This window comes from Natrix helvetica (assembly GCF_964273705.1).
Source record: "Natrix helvetica genome assembly, chromosome: Z".
Taxonomy (NCBI): domain Eukaryota; kingdom Metazoa; phylum Chordata; class Lepidosauria; order Squamata; family Natricidae; genus Natrix; species Natrix helvetica.
This window is the reverse complement of record NC_138554.1, coordinates 81340983-81362996: the sequence shown is the minus strand read 5'-3', so window position 1 is coordinate 81362996 and position 22014 is coordinate 81340983. Positions and strand designations below refer to the sequence as shown.

The following is a 22014-nucleotide window of genomic DNA, read 5'->3' as shown; positions in this document are numbered from 1 at the left end:
AATCTCAGAGGACCAAATTAAAGAATTCTTGGATAATGCAAATCTACCTAAGATTTCAAATGAAGTGAAAGGGGTACTAAACAAAAAGATAACAATAGATGAACTAGAAAAGGCAGTAAAAAAAATGAAAAACAACAAAACTCCTGGCATGGATGGTTTGCCAGTTGAAATTTATAAAACCTTTTTGGAAACCCTAGAACAAGATATGATAGTAATATTTAACACTGTCTTGATGGATTCTACTGCACCAAAATCGTGGGCTGAGGCCTACATAACCTTTTTACCTAAAGCTGGAGCTGACTGTACCCAAATTAAAAACTGTAGGCCCATTTCACTTTTGAATGTGGATTATAAAATCTTTGCAGCTATATTGGCAGATAGACTTAAATTTTTTCTTAGCAAATTTATACACCCTGATCAGAATGGCTTTCTGCTGTCGAGGCATTTGAAAGACAACGTCAGAATCATTTTGGACGCCTTAGAATATTATGAAGCCCGGCCAGATAAACAAGTGGCCTTTATGTTTCTCGATGCACAGAAGGCATTCGATCGGGTAAACTGGAAGTTTATACTGTCACAGTTAGAAAATATGAAGTTTGGAGAAAACTTCTTGAACGCAGTTCGGGCAATTTATGTAAGACAAACCGCGACATTACTGGTAAATGGAGAAGAGGTGGGTGATATTGAGATTGGTGAAGGCACAAGACAAGGATGCTCGTTATCTCCTTTACTGTTCATCCTTACATTAGAACCCCTTCTTAGAATAGTGAGGAATGATATACAAATTAAAGGGTTACGAGTTAAAGCTCAGGAATTTAAAGTTCAGGCTTTCGCTGATGACCTTGTTTTTATTTTAGAGGATCCTATGGTTTCTGGGATACAGCTTTTATGGAAAATAGAGGAGTACAGTATGATAGCGGGGTTACGTATAAATAAAGAGAAGACAAAACTGTTAATCAGGAATATGACTTTGAACCAGAAAAGGGGAGTACAAAGCCTGTTAGGGATCAACATGGCCCATAAAGTACAATACTTGGGAATTTGGCTTATGGAGTGATGTTCCTCTATCAAAGTAGATAACTATATGAAACTATTACAACAGGTATCTAAGGATATGATAAATTGGAGTGGTAAACAACTGTCTTTGATGGGCAGGATTGTGACAGTTAAGACACACGTACTACTGAAATTTCTGTTTTTGTTTCAAACGGCACCGACTAAATTGGACAAATTTTTTTTTAGATCCTTGGAGATAATAGTGGCCCGATTTATATGGCAAGGCAAGAAAGCACGAATTAAAGCCCAAATGTTGCAAAAACATAAAGAATTGGGAGGCTTCGGAGTACCCAACTGGAAAGCATATTATAGTGCAGCAATTATGACATGGGTGAAGGATTGGGTGGCGTTGAATAGAAGGCGCTTATTGGCTATAGAGGGACATGACCTCCCACAGGGATGGCATGCCTCTCTCTGGCAAGAAAAAGATACCCCCCACAGGTATTTCATGGGACATTATATTCGGAAGATTTTGATGGGGGTGTGGGAAAAGGTGAGGAAAAGTATTATCTTAAGGTTCTGTGCTGGTTGGCACCATTGGAGGCCTTGACGCATCCCAGTGTACTTAACTGGACAAGAAATATAATATATAAAGACATTATGACAGAAGATGGCAACATGAAAACAAAGGTGGAATTAGAGCAGCAGGGTAGGAATCTGCAATGGTGAGAATATTTACAGATTAGAAATAGGCTTAAAAGCGATAAGGAACCGTTTGGAATCTACACAAACCCTCAGGAGCTGGGTAAGATTTTGTTCAGCGGAGATAAGAAATTGTTGTCGAAGATCTATCAATTTTTGACCTGTCAAGGTGTTAAAGAAGAGATGGATAAAGGCCCTTTAATAGCATGGGAGAGAAATTTTGGCCATGAGATTGAAATGGGTAAATGGTGGGATCTATGGAGTAAGACTATTAAACTCATGATATCTACAGCGTTTAAAGAAAATATATATAAGATGGCTTATAGATGCCATTTTCACCCAACGAGGTTAGCCATAATGTTTTCTGGGTTATCCCCACTGTGCTGGAAATGTGGAAGAAGGGATGGCACATTCTACCACATTTGGTGGTCCTGTATTGAGGCCACGAAATACTGGAGAAAGATTCAAAACTGGCTAACAGAGGTTACAGGGGCAAGTATGGAATGGAAACTTGAGACTTTTTTACTGAGCATAAAACCAGAAAACATGAATAAATCTATATGGCATTTGAGCCTACATATAATAGTGGCCGCAAGAATAATCTATGCGCAATTTTGGAAATCTACTACCATACCATCAGAAGATGTCATAATAAAAAGATTTATGAATGTGCAGAATTGGACAGAATGATGGGTTGGCTGAGAGACAAAGGAGAAACGGAACATTATCTTAGCTGGAACTTATGGTATATGTGGGCGACAAAGAGAACAGCAGGGACTTAAAACTGGAAAAGTTAAATAGCAGCTGTTAACAATGGGAACTAAAAGTGAATGTGGGTATTGTAATAGATCCCTGAACTTTGTAACAAGAAGATGCTGGTTAGAAACTAAACAATAAGGAAGAAAAGAATGTTGGGCTGTGAACGATTGTCACCAGGGGGGAGGGAGGGTAGGGTTTGTATGTTTAAAGCTGTATTTGTATATCTTATTAAAAAGAAAATGTATAACCAATAAAGATTACTTTAAAAAAAAGAAGTGGGAGAATGCAAAAAAATATCTGGCAGAAACGGCAGAAGAATACAAGAAACAAGCTGACAAGCACCATTCGCTTCACCACTCACTTCTTCCATGTGGGAGATAAAGTTTTTCTCGCAACAAATATATATAGTTAAGGCTGCCTAGCAAGAAATTAGGGCCAAACTTTTTAGGTTCCTTCCCAATAGTCAAAATAATTAACCCAGTAACAGTTCAGCTCAGTCTGCCTAGAATTCTATGGAAAACATTCCCAGTATTTCATTGTAGCCTGCTGAAACCTGTGGTTGGGTCTAATTTGAGACCGCAGACCCAACCACCCCTTCCTCCCATAGTAATACAGAGAGAAACACATTACAAAATGAAAAAAAATACTAGATTCTAGATTGTATAGAGGTTGTTTACAATATTTAGTACAATAGAAGTGGTACCCTTTGCCTGAAACTATGTAGGTAAAAAGTTGGAATGTCAAAGCTAATAAGTTAGTGAAGCAATTTAATGACAAATTTCCAGATAAGCCAAAGGGTCTACTTGGAGGGAGGGGGAAGAGGTGGTTAATTAGAAAATGTTAACCCCTATATTATTTTATTTCACGCTTTCAGAGGTAGGTTGCTCCCAATTCGGACCAGTTCAGGCGAACCGGTAGTGGTAATTGGATGTGGGTCGCCGAACTGGTAGTGACAGATGGCTGGCCACACCCCTGACCTGGCCCGCTCCAATGCTCACCCTGCCTCACCTTCGCCATGAGCATCCACAGAACTTCCTCCTGCCTACACACAGGTAAGTATTTGTGCTAGCCTAGCCCCCCCTCCCCACCAGCCAGCATCTCCGAAGCCGCTACCATTGCAGCTGTGGTGAGGACAAGGGCAGCAGGCTGCAGAGGGCAGTGGTGGCAGGAGGAGAGGGCGGCAGCAGGAGAGGGCAGTGGTGGGAAATGTCCAGGTCTGGGCATTTGGATCTGGGGCTTGCCAAGGAGCCACTTGGCTTCATCAAATGTTTGCAATGGATAAGTTGAACAGTAACAACGGGAGGCCCTAACCAAGCAGGGCCCGGGCGGGCTGCAGAGTGCAGAGCCAGTACTAAAATGTTGTTTGTTTGTTAGATTTATTTTATGTCTTTCCTCCAGAAATTCAAGGTGGCCTCCACTATGCCCCAGCCAATTCAACCACTGCCTGTCCTTTTCAGGCAAGTACCTCTTCCTCTTACAAGTTTGCCTCAGCTGGGCTGAGGTCTTGCTCGCTTTTGCTGCTGTTCATTGTCTCCTCTGCTGGCCCAAAATGCCTTCTTCGCCTTGCTGCAGTGCCTCTAGGCTGAGGGGTCACAAACAGGCAACTGGTAGGAGCCTTCTAAGGCGGGGGTCAAGAAACAATTGGAAGGCCTTTTTGGGTGCTTCCTTTTTTTTGAGAGTCCCTACTTTTTGGATTGGGGAGGGAGGATCGCAGTCAGCCAGGCAGACCGATCCATCATTCTAAAGCAGTGTGTGTGTGACTTGGTTTTTTCACTGTAGAGTGCATGGCATGCCGCAGGTTAAGAGGCATTGCCTGAAGCGTCTCACTAGGTTCAGGACTCGGTGGGCCAGGTGCTCTCGGCAACTTATGAACTGCAGGGATTTGTGCAATAAATAATATAAATAATACCTATTGATCTTTGACGGGTGTGTGTGTGTTCAAAACCTGCCTTGGCCTTTTGCACAGCCAAGAGAGTAAAGAGAGTTGATTTTTAAAAAATTGACTATGTCCCGCTGCGTGTGTTCAACTCCCTGCGCTTTCCAAGATAAAAAGAGCCCGTTTCCTCCTTAAATCACTGCCTTGAAAGCATTGTAGAAAATGATAGGCAATCGGGCATCTTTGGCAACAGCTGCCACACTGAGGACTCTCCCTCGCCCCAACAGAGTTTTAGGAACTTCAGCTTGGAAAACAAAAAGCCCTTTTCCAGCAGTTTCTGCTTCCTTCCTTTCCCCCTCCCGCCATTGGAAAGGATTTCCTTCTTGCAAGAGCCAGACTCGAGGTAATACCTTTAAGGTAGAACAGAGGACTGCCTCAGGCAGGGCTAGTGGTTTCTAACAGCCCCTCTCCAAGCTAAGGGAATTTCTCCCAGAGAAGTCAAGCCCTGGGTTCCTCCTATTGCGTTCCATTTTCATGCCTTCCGGTGGAGGGAAGCAGGCCCTGAGCGGCATCCGGGCTTTGCACTCTGCAGCCCACCCAGGCCCTGCTTGGCTGGGCTCATCCCATTGCCACCGCTCAACTTACCCATTGCAGGAATTTGACGAAGCCGAGGGGCTCTTCTGCTCCACCCGGTGACACGAAAATGGAACACAATAGGAGTGAGGTGGGGGCACCAGAACCCTCTACATGCTGCTGAGGGCAGCTGGTGGTAGCCGGTGCGCGAGCCCCGCTTCCTTTCCCCCTCCCTCGCTGCGCCTTGCCGCTCCTCACCTCACCTTGCCGCTCCTGCCTGTTTGTGATCCCTCAGCCTAGATGCAATGAGGTGAGAAGAGGGCATTTCAGGCCAGAATTTTTGGAGTTGGATTGGTCTAGGATAGCCACAATTTCCCCTTTGAGACTATGTTTAAATCTAATATTAAATTAGTTTTCTTCATGCCTTTGGACTGCTAGTTGGTTTTCAGGGATGTGTTCTGCCAATCTTCTGCCTGTTTTTACTATGTAGTAGTTGTTTCAGTCCTTACACTGTAGGCTGTAGATGGCTGTTTTTCTTCTTCTGGGTCCTTTGGTTTGCCTAGGATGCTTTGAAGGGTTTTAGTTAGCTTTTGTGCTACATTGATTCTATGTGGTTGTAGTAGTCTATTGGTGGTTTCTTGACGTGTGTTGATTTATTGATCAAGATGTTCTTTATGTATGTCAGTGTTATTCTTTTTAGGACTTGTGTTGGTTGTGCTGTATTTGGTTTAGTGATCAGGCACTTTTTGATAAAGTTATGTGGATATACATTTTTTGGGGAATATGTTGTATAGATGCTGTTTCCTTTTCCTGCTGTTCAAGGTCAACACACTGCAGCAACTCTAAACCTCAGAAAATGAAACAGATCATTTATATAACATATTCTATTCAATATGGACAGTCTTAATCATAGTTTCAATTGGGAAACTGTGACCATCCTAAACCAAGTCAAGTCCTAAAATCTAGGGAATTTCCAGGGAGAATGGGCCAACTCATTGTGGCCAACTTGCTCCGGGCCAATTTGCTGCAGGACAATTCAATAATTCAATTTAATTATTTAAAATAATTTTTAAAATATTTTAATTTTTGTCATTCACACTTCATTTTGTCCCTCCTTTGGCATCCTTTCTTTAATTTTTCTATTTCACCATTTCTTTGATATTAGTGTAACTCTTATCCTGCAGCGAGTTATCCTGTGGTGAGTTGGCCATGGTGAATTGTCTTGCAGCGAGTTGGCTGTGGCAAGTTGTGCTAGATTTGCGCTCCATTTCTAGAAGCCTGGCCCTCTGACGAATTAACCATCAATAGACACATGGACATAAATAATATCTATAGAACTATACAAAACAAACAATCAACAAGCTAAAAGACAAGCAAAAAGACCTAAGCAAATCTCCACCAGAAATCACTCTTAACCTAACAATGCTAATTTAATGTTCAGCAGACTAAACAAATTTATAATATGAGGATGTCTAGGCTTCGGGGCGGGGGGGGGGAGTGAAATGGGAAATTGAATTAACAATAACCAGTGTCCAGCTGATTTTGAGCCTTTGATGAGATCATTGCAGTCTGAAGAACTGTCTTCAGGACAAATTAAGGAGAAACCTGAAAATTAATTCCTTTTGTCCTCTGGACGGACAGTGCTTGGGAAATTTTGTGTTTGCTTGGTGAATGACTGTCTTGAGAAGTGGACTTTCCCTTATGTTCAGTTCTGTGGCATAGCTTGAAGAAAGAACTCTAGAACAAACCCTCCAACACCATTGTAATAAGTTTACTTTTTATTCAATATGAAGTTCAGATGTTATAATTTAGGGACAAACCAGGCCATTGTGAAAGTTTAATGCTTTGTAAAAAATAATCCTTAATAGTGCATGTTGCAGGGTCCTTATGAGCATTTCCAGAGATCAATCATTAAGACACTCTTTTAACAGCTAAAAACAGCAATACAGTATGTTATTAAATTTTGAATTTGCTGGACTAAACATTTCAGTGTAAAAATATTTTCAATGATGTTTTCTTTAAAGAATCCTATTGTCATAAATGAAATTTCTCGTATTTTTAGCTTTATTCTGTAATGCTGTCAAAGTGCCTCTCTCTCTCTCTCTCTCTCTGTGTGTGTGTGTGTGTGTGTCTGTTTGTCTGTGTGTGCATTCAAGCAGTCTTGACTTCTAACCTAGCAACTATCTGGAAAAGTCTATATGGTTTTCTTGTTACTATTTTCAAAAACGTTTGAAATCATCCAGTTGATCTAATGCAGAATTAAAATCCATAGTCTTTCAGATTCTAGCATGATGCCTTTAACCATTATATCAAAGTAGCTCTTCTGCTATCTAGCTATTAGGTTTTAAATTGTAAAGCCCCGTTTCAGTCTAAAAAAATAACAATAACAACTAGTTTTAGTACAGAATCTTATATTTTCTGGATTGCTTTTTATTGCTTGTCTTTTTTCATTGGTTTAAAACTAGGCAATGTATTTACATAAACTAAGTCACTACCAGTACTATAATGTATTACTCCTACAATATCACTAAACAAAAGCAGAAAAACAGATAGATACAAAACTTAATTTTTCAAGTAATGCTATGTACACTTTATTGCCTGTATATCCACAATGCTAAGCAGTGAACTATAAATACACAATGTACTTGAACAATAAAAACAAGAGTGTTATGCTAAGAGAATGAAGAAGAAAAGACTATTTTCCTGATTTGCAGCTGCTAAAAGAGTCAGTGATGAATAATATAATTTTCCCCTTGCATTTATTTCCAAAGTATTTTCCCAAAGAACAGCTTTTTGAAACAGCAGATTGCACTTTCAATAACTACATTTTTTATTTTCCAGTCAGAATAATTTCTGATAAAATTCAGTTCTTATTAGATAGCCGAAAGTATTCTGTTTATTACAAAGTAATAAGCAAATTATGATATTAGTTCTTTTAAAAACAGTATTTGGCTACATGTTAAGGTATTAGACTCTGAACATATATTGTAATAGCAAAAGAAGAAAAATAAAATAAAAATAATTATTTTATAGACAATTTTTTTCACAAGACATTATGGATAGCAGCTTAGTCAAAAGTATTCACCCTGAAGAGGTAGAGAAAATCTTAGTCTAGCAGAAAAACCCATCATCCTTGGCACTGCTATAATCTCTCCTGTAAATACACAATCCCTAAAACAAGATAATTCAACAAAAAGTTATTCCAGGTATTGTGAGATGCATACAGATCTTCTTAACCCCCAGCTAAGAATCTTGGTATTTTTGTCTGAGAAACAGAAATAGATTTATTTTCATTCTCTCTTTTACTATTCATTCCATAAATATAAGGATGCATTATTCATAATAAACTTTTTAAAAGGTTACAGAAAAAAACTGAAAACATTTCCATATCTTATACTCCAGATGGCTGCAATAACACCAGATCAACATAATCTCAAGATAACCATGCAATGAATTTAAGACCACTTTCCAACTCAAATTAAACTCCCAAACCAGTGGTTTCAAGATCTGTAATACTTATGAGTTTTCCCCACCCCCATCTCTTTAAAACTATCAGTGCACCAATCTCCAATCTTGCAAGTATCATTGTAAAACAGTTTCCTGCAGTGCTGTCATATATTCTTATGTGAATGAGATTGACAGAAATATTGGTTTCAATAATTAGGCTGAGAGGAAGTATTCTACTGACAAATGATAGATATACCAAGCATACTTATACAAAGCATTCTATTCTGAACCATCTTGCTTGAAGATGATACAGATGGTTCATATCCATTAAGTGATTTTGCTTACCCTGATCTAGGAAAGCAGGATGCTATACTATCCAGTTTTGCAATGCTATATTCTATATAGATTTCCATATAGGAGCGCAGAGTTTTTCCTCCTAATCTGCATTGAATGTTTGTTTATATAACAAACATTCAATGGTTGATCAATCAAGCTTTATGGACATTGCTTTCTGCTCCTGCTATTGGCATTATGATAATATATGAAGATGTATCTTCGGTATAGAGACTGGTCTAGTTGCGGTTCAGCTCAATCTAGCATTCTCTGTCTTCCCACTTTGTGCATCCAAGCAGAAGCATCCCTCTCTAAAAATGATTATTAAAACCAGGAAGGAAAAGCCATGTTACTTTGCAGTTGAGCAAATATGAGGACATTTAGACTTGAAACCATTCCTTTCAATTAGGTTTTTTTTTTGAAAAATGAATATGTACATTAACACTGATAAACATCAATGGAAAAACACACAGAAGAGTGCAAACAGAAAACATGATGTGTTAAAAAAAATAATTTGCTTCAGTCAAGTGATATTAATACTGTCTTTTTCCTTGGATATGGAATTATTGAAACAGTCACATGCAGGCTGAGCAGCCCTTCATTAGAAGGAAAAAGATTGAGAGGAAGAAAAGCTCTTTGAGGTGCATTTGAGAATTTTCCTTTTATTGATGTGTCTTTCCTTTTATTTAAAAGATGGAGTTCAGAATTACTAGCTTTGTCCTGGAACATCTGCTGAGGCATCACCTGTTCCAGATCCTGTTTGCGCACGCTTGATATAAAGATTCAACAATTTCATCTGCAGATTTAAATTAGTAAATATCATGTTTAGTATCAACAACATATTTCATATTAGATTTTAATTTTTTTAAACTAACAGTGAATGAACAATGAACAGTAGAAGAACAATGAAAAAGATTTGTAATGGAATGATACATATAGAGGAAAGAAGCTTAACTAGAGCTATAAAACATACAATAGTTGTATTTTCAAAGGATTAAGAAGATTGACAATAAACCTATTGGCAATAATTCTCCTCAAAATTGTTTTAGTTTATTGTATATAATGATCAATATAACTTAATTAATGATTCAGACATGATAGGCAGTGGTGGGATTCAAATTGTTTTACTACCTGTTCTGTGGGTGTGGCTTGATGGGCGTGGCTTAGTGGGCATGGTAGGTGAAGGATACTGTAAAATCCCCATTTCCTCCCGATCAGCTGGGACACGGGAGGCAGAGAATAGGTGGGGGTGGGGCCAGTCAGAGATGGTATTTACTAGTTCTCTGAACTACTCAAAATTTTCGCTACTGGTTCTCAAGAACCCGTCAGAACCTGCTGAATACTACCTCTGATGATAGGGAATAACAGTCCTTTTTTCATCTTCACATTTACAGTATAAAAATAGACGCTTTCAGGTCTAAATTAATTATTAATGACTGCTGAATTGTAGTTTGTTTGATTATTTCAAAATCTGAAACTGTGTTTTGATCCTGCCCATAATTTAACAAAGCATAGTTTGCAAGGTATAAATGGCACAAGAAAATAGGTTGATTTTAAACTGAAAACAGAAGTGTTTGAATCTTTGGGTATGGAAACAGAAATAGAAACTCATCATTCTTACATCTACACTATTGATGTATGGTCCTATATCTTATATCCAGACCACTGATACATGCGTTAGATGTCAATTATTTGTTTTTAACTTTTTAGTATTGTGATAACTAATTAAGATTTTTTAAAACCAAAATCACAATCTTGATTTAAAACAGCGGTTCTCAAATAGTGGGGTGCGCCCCCCTGGGGGGGCGCGAGGCTCCGTAAAGGGGGGCGCGAAGGCTCCCTTTCCATCTGGGTGCAACGGCGGCGGCGGCGTGGGCGAGGCATAATATATCCCGCCTGGAAGTGGCAGCACTTCGCACTGTGGATTTTCATTGGAACCGCGGGCTGGAGCTGTTCAAGAAGCCTGCTCGGGCGGGGGTGGGAGGGAGGGAAGCATGGCTTTCCCAGGCTTCCCTCCCTTACCCCCCACCCACCCAGCCCAAGCAGACTTTTTGCACAGCTCCAGCCCGCGGCTCTGATGAGTCTCTGAGCAGTCCCCAGCGCTGCCACTTCAAGCCGGGATATATTCTGCCATGCCCTCGGCGGCGTCTTTATGCAGGTAGCTCGCCTCCCCCCCAGCAGCTCCACCGCCAGCATTCCGTCTGGAAGCGGAAGCGCAACAGCCGCTGTTGGGGAAGGGACAAAGGGGCGGCGGTTGCCCGACCCCTTCGCCCCTGGTAACGGCGACTGTTGTGCTGCTGCTTCCAGCTGGGATGCTGGAGGAGCTGCTGGCAGGGAGGGAGGGAAGAAGGGGAGGAGGGAGTAAGGATAGACAAGTAAGAGGGAAAGAGGAAAGAAGGCAAGCAGGCAGGAAGGAGGCAGAAGGAAGGAGGGAAGAATGGAACTGGAAGGGAGGCAGGGAAGGAGGGAGGGAGAAAGGAAGGATAGGAGGATAGGGAAAGAGGAAAGAAGGCAGGCAGGCAGGGGGAAAGAGGAAGGAGGGAACTGGAAGGGAGGCAGGAAGGAAGGGAAGGAGGAAGGGAGGGTGGAAGGAAGGATAGACAAGTAAGAGGGAAAGAGGAAAGAAGGCAAGCAGGCAGGAAGGAGGCAGAAGGAAGGAGGGAAGAATGGAACTGGAAGGGAGGCAGGGAAGGAGGGAGGGAGAAAGGAAGGATAGGAGGATAGGGAAAGAGGAAAGAAGGCAGGCAGGCAGGGGGAAAGAGGAAGGAGGGAACTGGAAGGGAGGCAGGAAGGAAGGGAAGGAGGAAGGGAGGGTGGAAGGAAGGATAGACAAGTAAGAGGGAAAGAGGAAAGAAGGCAAGCAGGCAGGAAGGAGGCAGAAGGAAGGAGGGAAGAATGGAACTGGAAGGGAGGCAGCGAAGGAGGGAGGGAGAAAGGAAGGATAGGAGGATAGGGAAAGAGGAAAGAAGGCAGGCAGGCAGAAGGGAGGGAGGTGCAAGGAAGGAAGGAAGCATAGATAAGCAGGAGGGAAAGAAGGCAGGCAGGCAGGGGGAAAGAGGAAGGAGGGAACTGGAAGGGAGGCAGGAAGGAAGGGAAGGAGGAAGGGAGGGTGGAAGGAAGGATAGACAAGTAAGAGGGAAAGAGGAAAGAAAGCATGTGACTACGGTGGGAGAGGAGGAAAGACCGGTGTGCTATGTTATGCAGAGGTGTACTTATAACAATTTTATAGACAAATTATACTATTTACAGTCGCACGGGGGGGGGGGCGCGAAATGTTTTCTTCTTCCTAGGGGGGGCATGACAGAAAATAATTGAGAAGCACTGATTTAAAAAGACAATTTCTTTGATTTTACTTCCTTCCCCCCCCGCCCCCTAAGAGCTTAGATATTTTACACTGAATGGCATGACTCTTATAAGTGAAAAGCTATCATTTGTAATTATAATTCCATGACTGATAATATTTTTTCTTCAGTCAAATGCATGTCTAATCAAATCCGTTATAGATAGACTTATTACTACAATTGAGCCCAAAATTTCTGTTGCTAAGAAGATCATTATTAATTTGTTCCATTTTACAACCTTTCTTGCCACAGTTGTTAAGTGAATCATTAGAATTGTTAAGTTAGTAAAATAGTTGTTAAATGAATTTCTCAATTGATTTTGAAAAGGTTGCAAAAGGTTATCATATGACCCCAGGACATTGCAACTTTCATAATATATTCCAGTTGTCAAGAGTCTGAATTTTAATCATGCAACCATGGGAATGCTGCAAGGTCATAAGTGTGAAAAATGATCATGTCACTTTTTTCCACTGCCATTGTAACTTCAGACATTAAATAAATGTAAGCCAAGGACTACCTATAATTGATTTCAAATGATTTTTCTGAATGCTTATAGAAGAGCTGGTTAAAGGACTTTGGTCAAGCTACATAAGTATTATTGCATTTAAAAATTGTTCAAATAGCAGTGACTATTTAAAAAGTTTGAAACAAAAGACGACATAAAATTCTGTCCAAATAAGATTTTTCTTTATTCAAAACTTAATATATGTTTGGTGTATTACTTGATACTATGGGATACAATCCCAGTCTCACTCCACTGGGATTGGCCCATATTACTTGTGCTGGCAGAGGAGGCATGCGAGGTTGGCCCCAAACCCTCCTATCTTTTCATAAGGGCCTAATGAGGTAGCTCTGCCAATCGGCTGGGGTTCCAATGGGGGAACAACACAATGGAGGTGTTTGATTAATAATAGATATAACTTCCCACCCACTCTGTCCCACACTTTTCTTTGGTTTTGATGTCTGATTTTAATGTTTTAACTATATATGTAACTATAAGACCCAGAAGTGCCCAGCTCAACCATCATGGATTTTGAGGAAATTTGATGAAAATATTGGACATTTTGGTCACAAAGTTAATTGTGTCATTTGAAATTTGTTGACAGAAATCGAATTTGAATCAACTGGCCCAAACTAGTGATGGTTTCTTGTGCCAGCTATTGTGCTGCTAACTTTCCATCTATTTTCTTGCAGCATCCTGCTTTCTTTAATTTCTTCCTTCAGAATGTATATATGAATGTGAATGTTTCTGTCGCAAAAGTTGAACAGATCTGTCGCTGTCAGTATTTGGTTCGTTGATGGTTCTGGAGGCTGGCTCGAGCAGCCAAACGTTTATCATGCTGCCAACTCCAATGCATGGTGATTTGGTGAAACAAAATCACATGGTGAAACATTCACATATTTAAATATATATACGTTCCAAAGGAAGAAATTGAAGAAAGCAAGATGCTCCAAGAAGAAAGATAGAAAGTTAGCAGCACTATAGCTGGTACAAGAGATCACCAGTTTGTGCCAGTTGATTCAAATTCAATTTCTGTCAACAAACTTTCAATTAACTTTTTGGCCAAAATATCCAATACCGTTGAACCGAATGTAAAATTGACCGACGTATTTCTTGGTTGTTATGTTACCTGCATTTATAACAAAAAATGGTAGGTAGGGAGCATCATGGATATTTCGATTGAACAAAATGATGCGTTGGTAACATTTATGCACCCACAAGGCCTTGCTCATTCATTTTATTGGCTTGAAATGTTGTGGCCCGCCAGTGGCCAGTGGAGCAGACTCAGACAGTGAGGAGGTTGGGGAGGAACATGGGTCAGTCCTGGAGTCTTGGAAAGGCTCTGAGGAGTGCTCTGCATCAGAGGCAGAGATGGGGCCAGGACCATCCGACAGTTATCAGCTGCCTTTGGAGTCGAATATCAGTGGAACAAAAGAACAGCTGGAGTCTGTGCACATGCATAGAGCTGCCGGGAGAAGGGAACAGTTAAGGAACAAGGGCCGGCTTGGGAGTAAAGGCACAGGTGGACACTCATGAGAATGTTTTTATTCTTTTGTTTAATAGAGCACAACAAGTTGTACAAGATGGCCAAGTTTTGTTTCTTTGAACAAAATATTGCTGGAGATATTATGTCTCAAAGTTGTCATACTGTCAAAGGCTGCGGTATGGGGTCAAATAAATGTCTATATCGCCGCAAGTATTGCATCGGCAAATATAACACTTATCCATTGTTCATGGGAGATGTGTGTGCATGTTCACACCAAATTTAATCAAAATCCATGATGGTTGAGCTGGGAGCCCCACACCATTTAACATGGAATGACCCCAACAGATTTGATTATAAATTTCAATGCTCATAAGATAACTTTCTGCATTCTATTTAATTAACTATTAACTATTTAATTAACTATGTTTCATTTTGCTTTATATGGTAAATTTCATCTATGATATAATGGCAGTTATTGTTTTCTCTAAATCAGAAATTAATTACTGAAGAGAAAAAAAGGCAGCAAATGGTCATTCTATAAGACCGAACAGTGGATATATTTTGATGTTGTGATGCTTTGTATTTTCTTTATAACATTTTAGCAACTTTTACTTCAAGCATGCTGATTAAATCATTGCATGTAATATATTATTCTCATTTTTAGTATGTCGTCTATTATTCCACATAGCTCCAAATTATTGAAGACAATTGGTTTGAATCGTAAAGGTTCCCCTTGCATGTGCTAGCCGTTCCCAACTCTAGGGGGCGGTGCTCATCTCCGATTCAAAGCCGAAGAGCCAGTGCTGTCCAAAGATGTCTCCGTGGTCATGTGGCCGACATGACTAAATGCCAAAGTTGCATGGAATGCTGTTACCTTCCCACCAAAGGTGGCTCCTATTTTTCTAATTGCATTTTTAAATGCTTTTGAACTGCTAGGTTGGCAGAAGCTGGGACAAGTAACGGGAGCTTACTCCATTATGTGGCGCTAGGATTCGAACTGCTGAACTGCCGACCTTTGTGATCGACAAGCTCAGTATCTTAACCATTGAACATTTTAGCCATTGAGCCTGGTTTGAATGGTACTTTCCGCAATTCAAACTATTGTTGAAGAACTGGATATCTGACTGCTGTCTTTCACTGAAAGAAAAATAGTATGTAACAGACTTATCTTACAACGTAAAGCTATGATATTCTAGTTTTTCTACATGCCTATAAGCTGCTTTTGTATGCAGGATTAGGACCTGAACTATCAGCTTTCCAATTTACAGTCTGAAATAATACAACTGTATTACAAGCTCTATTTATAATATTTCATTTTCCATATATATTAACAGTTCATGAAAAATAAAAGCAGCAACGGAGTGCCAGGTTCAAATAATAGCCAAAATGAGATTCTGAACAATTTTCTGGTCCTAAAACCCTCCCCACCCACACTTAAAAAAAAATCTCCACAAATTAGAAAAAATCAAAATCAGATCTTGGTATGGCATGTCACTTACTTTGCTGCCAGTGAGTTGATTAAGATGTGGCTTCAGCTCATCACCAATTACTGCATGAATAGCTACAAGGCAGAAGACACATGCCTTTCGAACGCTGCTTTCAGAGTTATCATAGCCCTAGAAAAGCAGTAATTCAAATGCATATCAATCTAAATAAAATTGATAATCTTAAAACATGTTTGAAAAAAAAATATTTCAGTAAAATATTCTATAAAGTTAGAAGATTACTTGAAAAAGTGAATAATCTTTGGAAAAATAGTTTTGCAACATTCTTTTCATTGTTCATGATTCTGTATCTTCTTACCTGTATTAAACCTGGCACTATCTCTGGCAAAAGTTGAGCAAGAATTTCTTTAGGTACTCTTTCAGTAACTTTGGTCTGCATTTTGATTGCAGCGAGATTTATAGGATAATCTGCTGTTTGAATGATGGGACAAAGTACCTTGATGCATTGATCTGGACTAATAGATGTGGCCAGCATAGTAGCAGCCTCTTCAGCTGATCTTACTACCTAATGGATTAAAGAAAAATATAGAAATCCAATAATATTACACTTGAATAGGTTTTTTTTGAATGGTACTACAATATATAGAATATTAAATGTCAATATATTTTGTTTTACAATGGAAAGTTCTGTCACAACAGCAGCATTCCAATAGTATCAATATTTAAACAAAATAGACAGACTTGAAATTTTATCCAGATATGTTGGAAAACTGAACTAATATATCTAGGAAATATTTTATGACAACTTTTATTGACTTGGCAATTATACTAATCTTAAAATAAAAAATCATTCTAGAAAATATGAGATATGTATATTTTTAAATTTCTATTATATCTAAATATTAATCCAATTAAAATGAATTCATGGGAGGAAATGTAATTAATTGCCACATTTTATGCCTTGTAACATTCAAAAGCAAAACTAATAAATATACTGACATTATTGCTTAATAAAACTGACAGAACAGAGAATAATATTCCTAGAAGCATTTAAACTCTGTACACAATTTTATGCTGTTGGGAAAATGATAAGGATCTTGTTTATCAAGGATCAAAGATTGTAAGATGTTCATATCTTATTAAAGCAGATGTTAAAGGATCTTAGGTCCCCTGTTCATAAAAATCTGCCTTATTTGAATAGTTTTTAATAGAAAATATGATTTTCTCATTTAAATTCCTGAAATCTGTCTTGTAAAAAACTAGCCTACATTTTTTATCTTTTTCACTGAATACCATATTATTATTTGAGTTCATTCTTAAGTTTAATACAAACCTCCTTATGAGGGTCCTTATGAGCTTCTAAAGTCTTCATTATTGTGAGTTCTGCATAATTTCTAAACCTTGCTGGTTGATGTCTTAAAATCTCTCTTAAGACTTTCAGTGCCAGGGCTCTAACTGTATGCTGAAAGTTTAAGGAATGTTAATTAGTTTTGCTCATATAACTTCCAACTCTGTAATGGAAATATATAGTATTACATTCTTGAAATTTTATTCCAAACATTGAAGTTTTTTCTTCACAACCACATTTGATAATAAATAGTATGCATTTATTTAATATTTTATACATTATATATTATTTTAATAAAATAGTAGCTATAATCTTATTGTAATTGCAAAGTGTGACTGTTATACACTATTAAGGGACACTTTACTTTTATGGGACTGAGATACTGAAAAGTGCATTCTATTGTCTGTATTAAAGAATACAGATACAGGAAAGCAATATGCACTGTTTTTGATAATCCTGACAGGTTCAAGGGGGACCCCAAAGGTGCTTTTTAAAAAGGCAATTTAATTTCCTTTGTTTTGCCCTCAAGACGTTTCACTTCCCATCCAAGACGCATCTTTAATTCTGGATGAGAAATGAAAAAGCTTTGAAAAGCATCTTTGGGACAATCATGACATGGATGACTGAAAATTTCCATACATATTGAAGATGGACATTCAAGAGAGCCACAATGGTATAGAAGTTAAAGTGTTAGACTGGAATACAGAGACTGTGAATTTCAGTCCTCCCTGAAAGCGTGATGGAAAATTTTGGCGTAATTATATTTCAGATCAACACAGCTCACAATGTTATTATTGTGGCCAAAAGTGAATATCAGAACATGATGTATGCCACTTTGAGTTGTGTAAAAATAAGATAAATTTAATAATTATAAAGATATAAACAAAAAACTGTTTTTTGATTTTTCTTTCTCCATTTTGGGATTTACCTCTTTGTCGCCAAGAGTTTCAAGTAACAAAAGAAGAATTGTTTTGAAGTGCTCATCCCAAACACCAAAAGACTCCTCCTGAGTCAATTTCATTAGCTCATAAAGAGCAGCCTTCCGTTCTTCAGCTCTCTCATTATGGTTTGATAATTCCTTTAGCAATTCTGCAACTAGATCAGAATGGTCCAGGGAAGGTTCTGTAGCAAAAGAAAAATTAAAATTATTTAATTAGTAAAAAGAGTAACCATTCTTTTTACTTTACATGTGAAGGTATACAATCGATAAAAACTGTAAGATGGAACAGAATCCTGATATCATAGTTTATTACAAAATATGGCATTTATCATTAAAATCTATAGTCAGGAAACCCTCTGGAGCCTGGGGAGGGCAAAGACTCTCCCCTGAGTGTGGGGGTTGTGCGGGCACGCATGGGGCTTGTGCACATGCACAGGTGGGCAGGGCACATTGAATTGTGGGTAGCACACACACACACAATTTTGGCATGCCTTTACAAAAAGGTTCGCCATCACTGCCTTAGGCTATTCATTCTTATGGATGAAGACAAATATACATGTCCCAGAATTTGATCTCACATTAAATAGTTCTTAATTTTTTTGATCCTATTTACCCTTTCCTGGTCTAAAATGTTATTACTTCCACAAAAATATCAGTATTTATTTTACACAAGCATCTTAGCAATGGCACTCCCAAACAGGATCTGCAAAAGTCACAAATAAGGCCAAACTGAAAATATGCCCAAATTACCCCTTGAGGGTAATCACCCCAGTTTAAGAACCAATGATTTAGACTCTTTCTCCTCTTTATCTTAAGAGAAATCTTAAAAGACACTAAAAATGTGACATGTTTTCTTCTTAGGCTGCATTAACAAAGTATCAATAGAATTAATTCCTATTGTATATTGAAGGAAATACTACATTATCTTTAGAAAAAAGATGAACTTAGCTTCTAGAAATAAAATCTGCATAACTGCATGTGTAATATAAAATGAAAAGCACTAGAAAAAGGAAGTATCAGGCCAATTCTTGTACAAAGAAAGCTAAATGGAAGTATCTATGATGAGTCAAGTGTGACTTGAAAAGGACTATCAAAACTTTAATAACGTACAGTATATTAGATTGCTTACTTGGCCATACTCATTTTGTCCATATAAAAGTTACCTAAATAAACAATGATTATGAATAGCATGTATTGAGAGGGACTAGAAATCAACATTATTCAGGTGGCTATTTATTTACCGTATTTTTCGGAGTACCAAGGTTTTGAAGAGGCAAATTAAAAAAAAAAAGTTTTTGCACTGCAGACCTCCCAAAAATGGGCCCTTTTTTTCAAAAAAAAGAGGGGGGGCATGAATAGCCTTTATGAGGCTTGTAGAGTGCTCCTGGGGGCTGGGGAGGCAAAATTGAGCAAAAAACAGCCCATTTTTCACTCATTTCTACCCTCCTCAGCCCCCAGGAGCACTCTGCAAGGCTCCTAAAGGCTACACAGAGCCATTTTGGTGAAGGGGCGGGATTTCTGTAGGCAAAAAATTCTGTATTCAGTGTATAAGACGCACCCAAGATTTTCAGCCTCTTTTTTGAGGGAAAAAGGTGCATCTTATACTCCGAAAAATATGGTATTTCCAAAGCCATAATGTCTTTTATACTCTTTGAATAGGAATAAATGCAAGATTTACCTTTTATTATTTAATAAATCTTCTTCAATGTATTTGTGAATTAAATTTCATTTTGGAAAATAAAATAAGAACATTCAAATGTCTTACTGGAAGAAGCTTTTTTCTTAAGTAGATATTCCATTAAATTCTACTAGTACAATGGTTTTTTTATTTACTGTCATTATAAAATGTCCTATTTGGGAACAAATCTAGCAATGAAGAACTAAGTGATGCATATCAGATGATATAACATTTAATTTTTATAATAAATAAAATTTTGTTTTCACATAAAACTCTTGAATATCATATTTTCCCCCTATGTATATAACTTATATCCCTCAGTTCATATAGTAATTCTATTTACAGTTGATTGTACTTTTCCTTCCAATATACCCATTCCCCAATTCTGTTTGTAACAGACTTACCATCAGGAAACTGATCTGCATCATCATCAAACATAGCCTCTTTTAAAGCTGATTTATTAAAAGAACCAACACTATCAGAATAATTGTAAGGATTATAATCACGTGACCGTGGGGAGGAATGAGGAGGCATAGTGTTAAGTAATGAAGTTTTGTTGTCAAGAACTGTTCGGCCTGTATCAGTCACACCAGTTCCTGTTCGTAGATCTACTATTCCAGACCCACTGCAAATCTAACAAAGACAGATACACATACCCTTAATAAAAATATATACAGATCATCTACAGAGCTTGATAACTGTTTTAATATCAGATACTTTCAAAATATTGCCCAATTGTTTATTAAATTAAGGTAAGAAGATTAGTCAGAATAGAATACAGAATAACAGAATTGGAAGGGAATTTGGAGGTCTTGTGCTCAAGCAGGAAAAACTATACCATTTCAGACAAATGGCTGTCCAAACATGTCTTAAAAATTTCCAGTGTTGGGGCATTCACAACTTCTGGAGGCAAGCTGTTCCACTGATTAACTGTTCTAACTGTCAGGAAATTTCTCCTTAGTTCTAGCTTGCTTCTCTCTGATCAGTTTCCATCCATTGTTTCTTGTCCTGCCTTCAGGTGCTTTGGAGAATAGGTTGACCCACTTTTCATTGCAGCCCCTTAGATACTGGAATACTGCTATCATGTCACCCCTATTCCTACTTTTCATTAAACTAGACATTCCAGCAACCGTTCTTTATATGTTTTAGCCTCAGGTCGCCTAATCATCCTTATCAAGAACTCCCCTTAATCAGTTATCTTAACCAAGGAGAATAAGGTCTTAGTAAAAGCAAAAGAAAGCGATATCTAATCTGGTTCATATCAGATGTATGTAAAATAGTAAAAGAGCAAAAAACTAGCATATAAGCAGATATAAGAATAGCAGAAATGTAGCTGACAGATATGTTAAGCGAAACCTGGCTATAACAAACCATTTAAACAAATTCTGCTCAGTCTTCTCAGAAATAGATGCCAGTAACAAAATCAGATTGGGGGATCATACTAGTCATAGCTGTGCAGGTTCTTTCCCAGGATTTTCAGAGGTGGAGGTAAAGCATATTAAAACAATGGATCAAGATGGTATACATCCCAGAGTTCTAAAGGAACTTCTAGATATGCTTGTTAGACCATTAACTGGTCTGTTTAACCAGTCTTTTGTAACAGGTGAAATTTCCCAAGACTGGCAAACAACTAATATTGTACCCATGTACAAGAAGGGGAACAGGGAAGAAGTGTTGGAAACTATAGGTCCCTGATGGCGAATCTATGACATGCGTGCTGGAAGTGGCATGCAGAGCCATGTCACCTGGCATGCATGGCATCGCCCATTCTTCTTCCGGATTTCTGATGCACGCATGCGCACCGGCCACCTAGTCTTCTGGTTATTGATGCACATGATGATCAGCTGACCTTCACACATGCAGCAATGCCAGAAACCGGAAGATTAGCCTGGCTGGCTGATCGTCATGCACACATACATACCAGTAACCAGAAGACTAGCTGGCCATTGATGTCTGCATGCAGCCCTGGGACATCCCCTCCTTGCCAGGCAGGAGCACTGCTGCCAGTTGCTCCCCTGAGCCCACCTGCCTCGCCCCCGTCGTCAGGAAAGGTCCCAAAGCTGCACTGCCCAGGATCCATCTTGGAGGCCATTTGCACTTTGCCGGCACCGCTTGCATCTTTGAAGAGGCAGCGGCAGCTGCTCCTCCTCCTGCCAGCCTCATTATCAAACCTTGGGGTTTGCCTTACCGGGGTGGGGGAGGAGGGAGAAGAAAGGTCCTGGTGTATGTGCGTGTGTGAGAGAGAGAAGTCTGTGGTGCCAGTGACTACAACTATGCTCTGGAGAAGCCTTGGAGCGCCGATCAGCTGTGTGCATGGCGGCGGCCAGTGCAAGAGAAGCGGGTAGCCCAAAGCTCAGTTCTGCAGCCCCATGGAGCTGGTTGGACAATTTCTGACATGGCCTGCACCGGTGGAGTGTGTGGCTTACCTACATAACTTTGCCGGTGCCGCTGCCCCTGCAAAGGCTGCAGACCTGCACAGCTGAGTGTCAGGCATCCTGCTTCTCTTGCGTTGGCCGCCGCCATGCACACAGCACACAGCTGCAAAATCTGGAGAAAGAGGGAGTCGCTCACACCCTTTTTAAAAGTCT

At 39.2% G+C, this 22014-nt stretch overlaps 1 protein-coding gene across 5 annotated transcripts in view; it reads right to left on the bottom strand.

Annotated features, from left to right (window-relative positions):
* Positions 1-7333: 7333 nt before the first annotated feature.
* The window catches only part of CLASP2 (cytoplasmic linker associated protein 2), a 340309-nt gene continuing 325628 nt past the window's right edge, over positions 7334-22014 (bottom strand). For all 5 annotated transcript variants that reach the window (XM_081933452.1, XM_081933454.1, XM_081933453.1 and 2 more), the window contains 6 exons: positions 19831-20059; positions 17737-17930; positions 16794-16922; positions 15819-16025; positions 15515-15631; positions 7334-9482 (listed from right to left, as the gene is read on the bottom strand). In XM_081933452.1, coding sequence (XP_081789578.1) covers positions 9396-9482; positions 15515-15631; positions 15819-16025; positions 16794-16922; positions 17737-17930; positions 19831-20059 — 963 coding nt within the window. In that variant the 3' untranslated portion in view covers positions 7334-9395. The remainder of the gene's footprint in view (positions 9483-15514; positions 15632-15818; positions 16026-16793; positions 16923-17736; positions 17931-19830; positions 20060-22014) is intronic.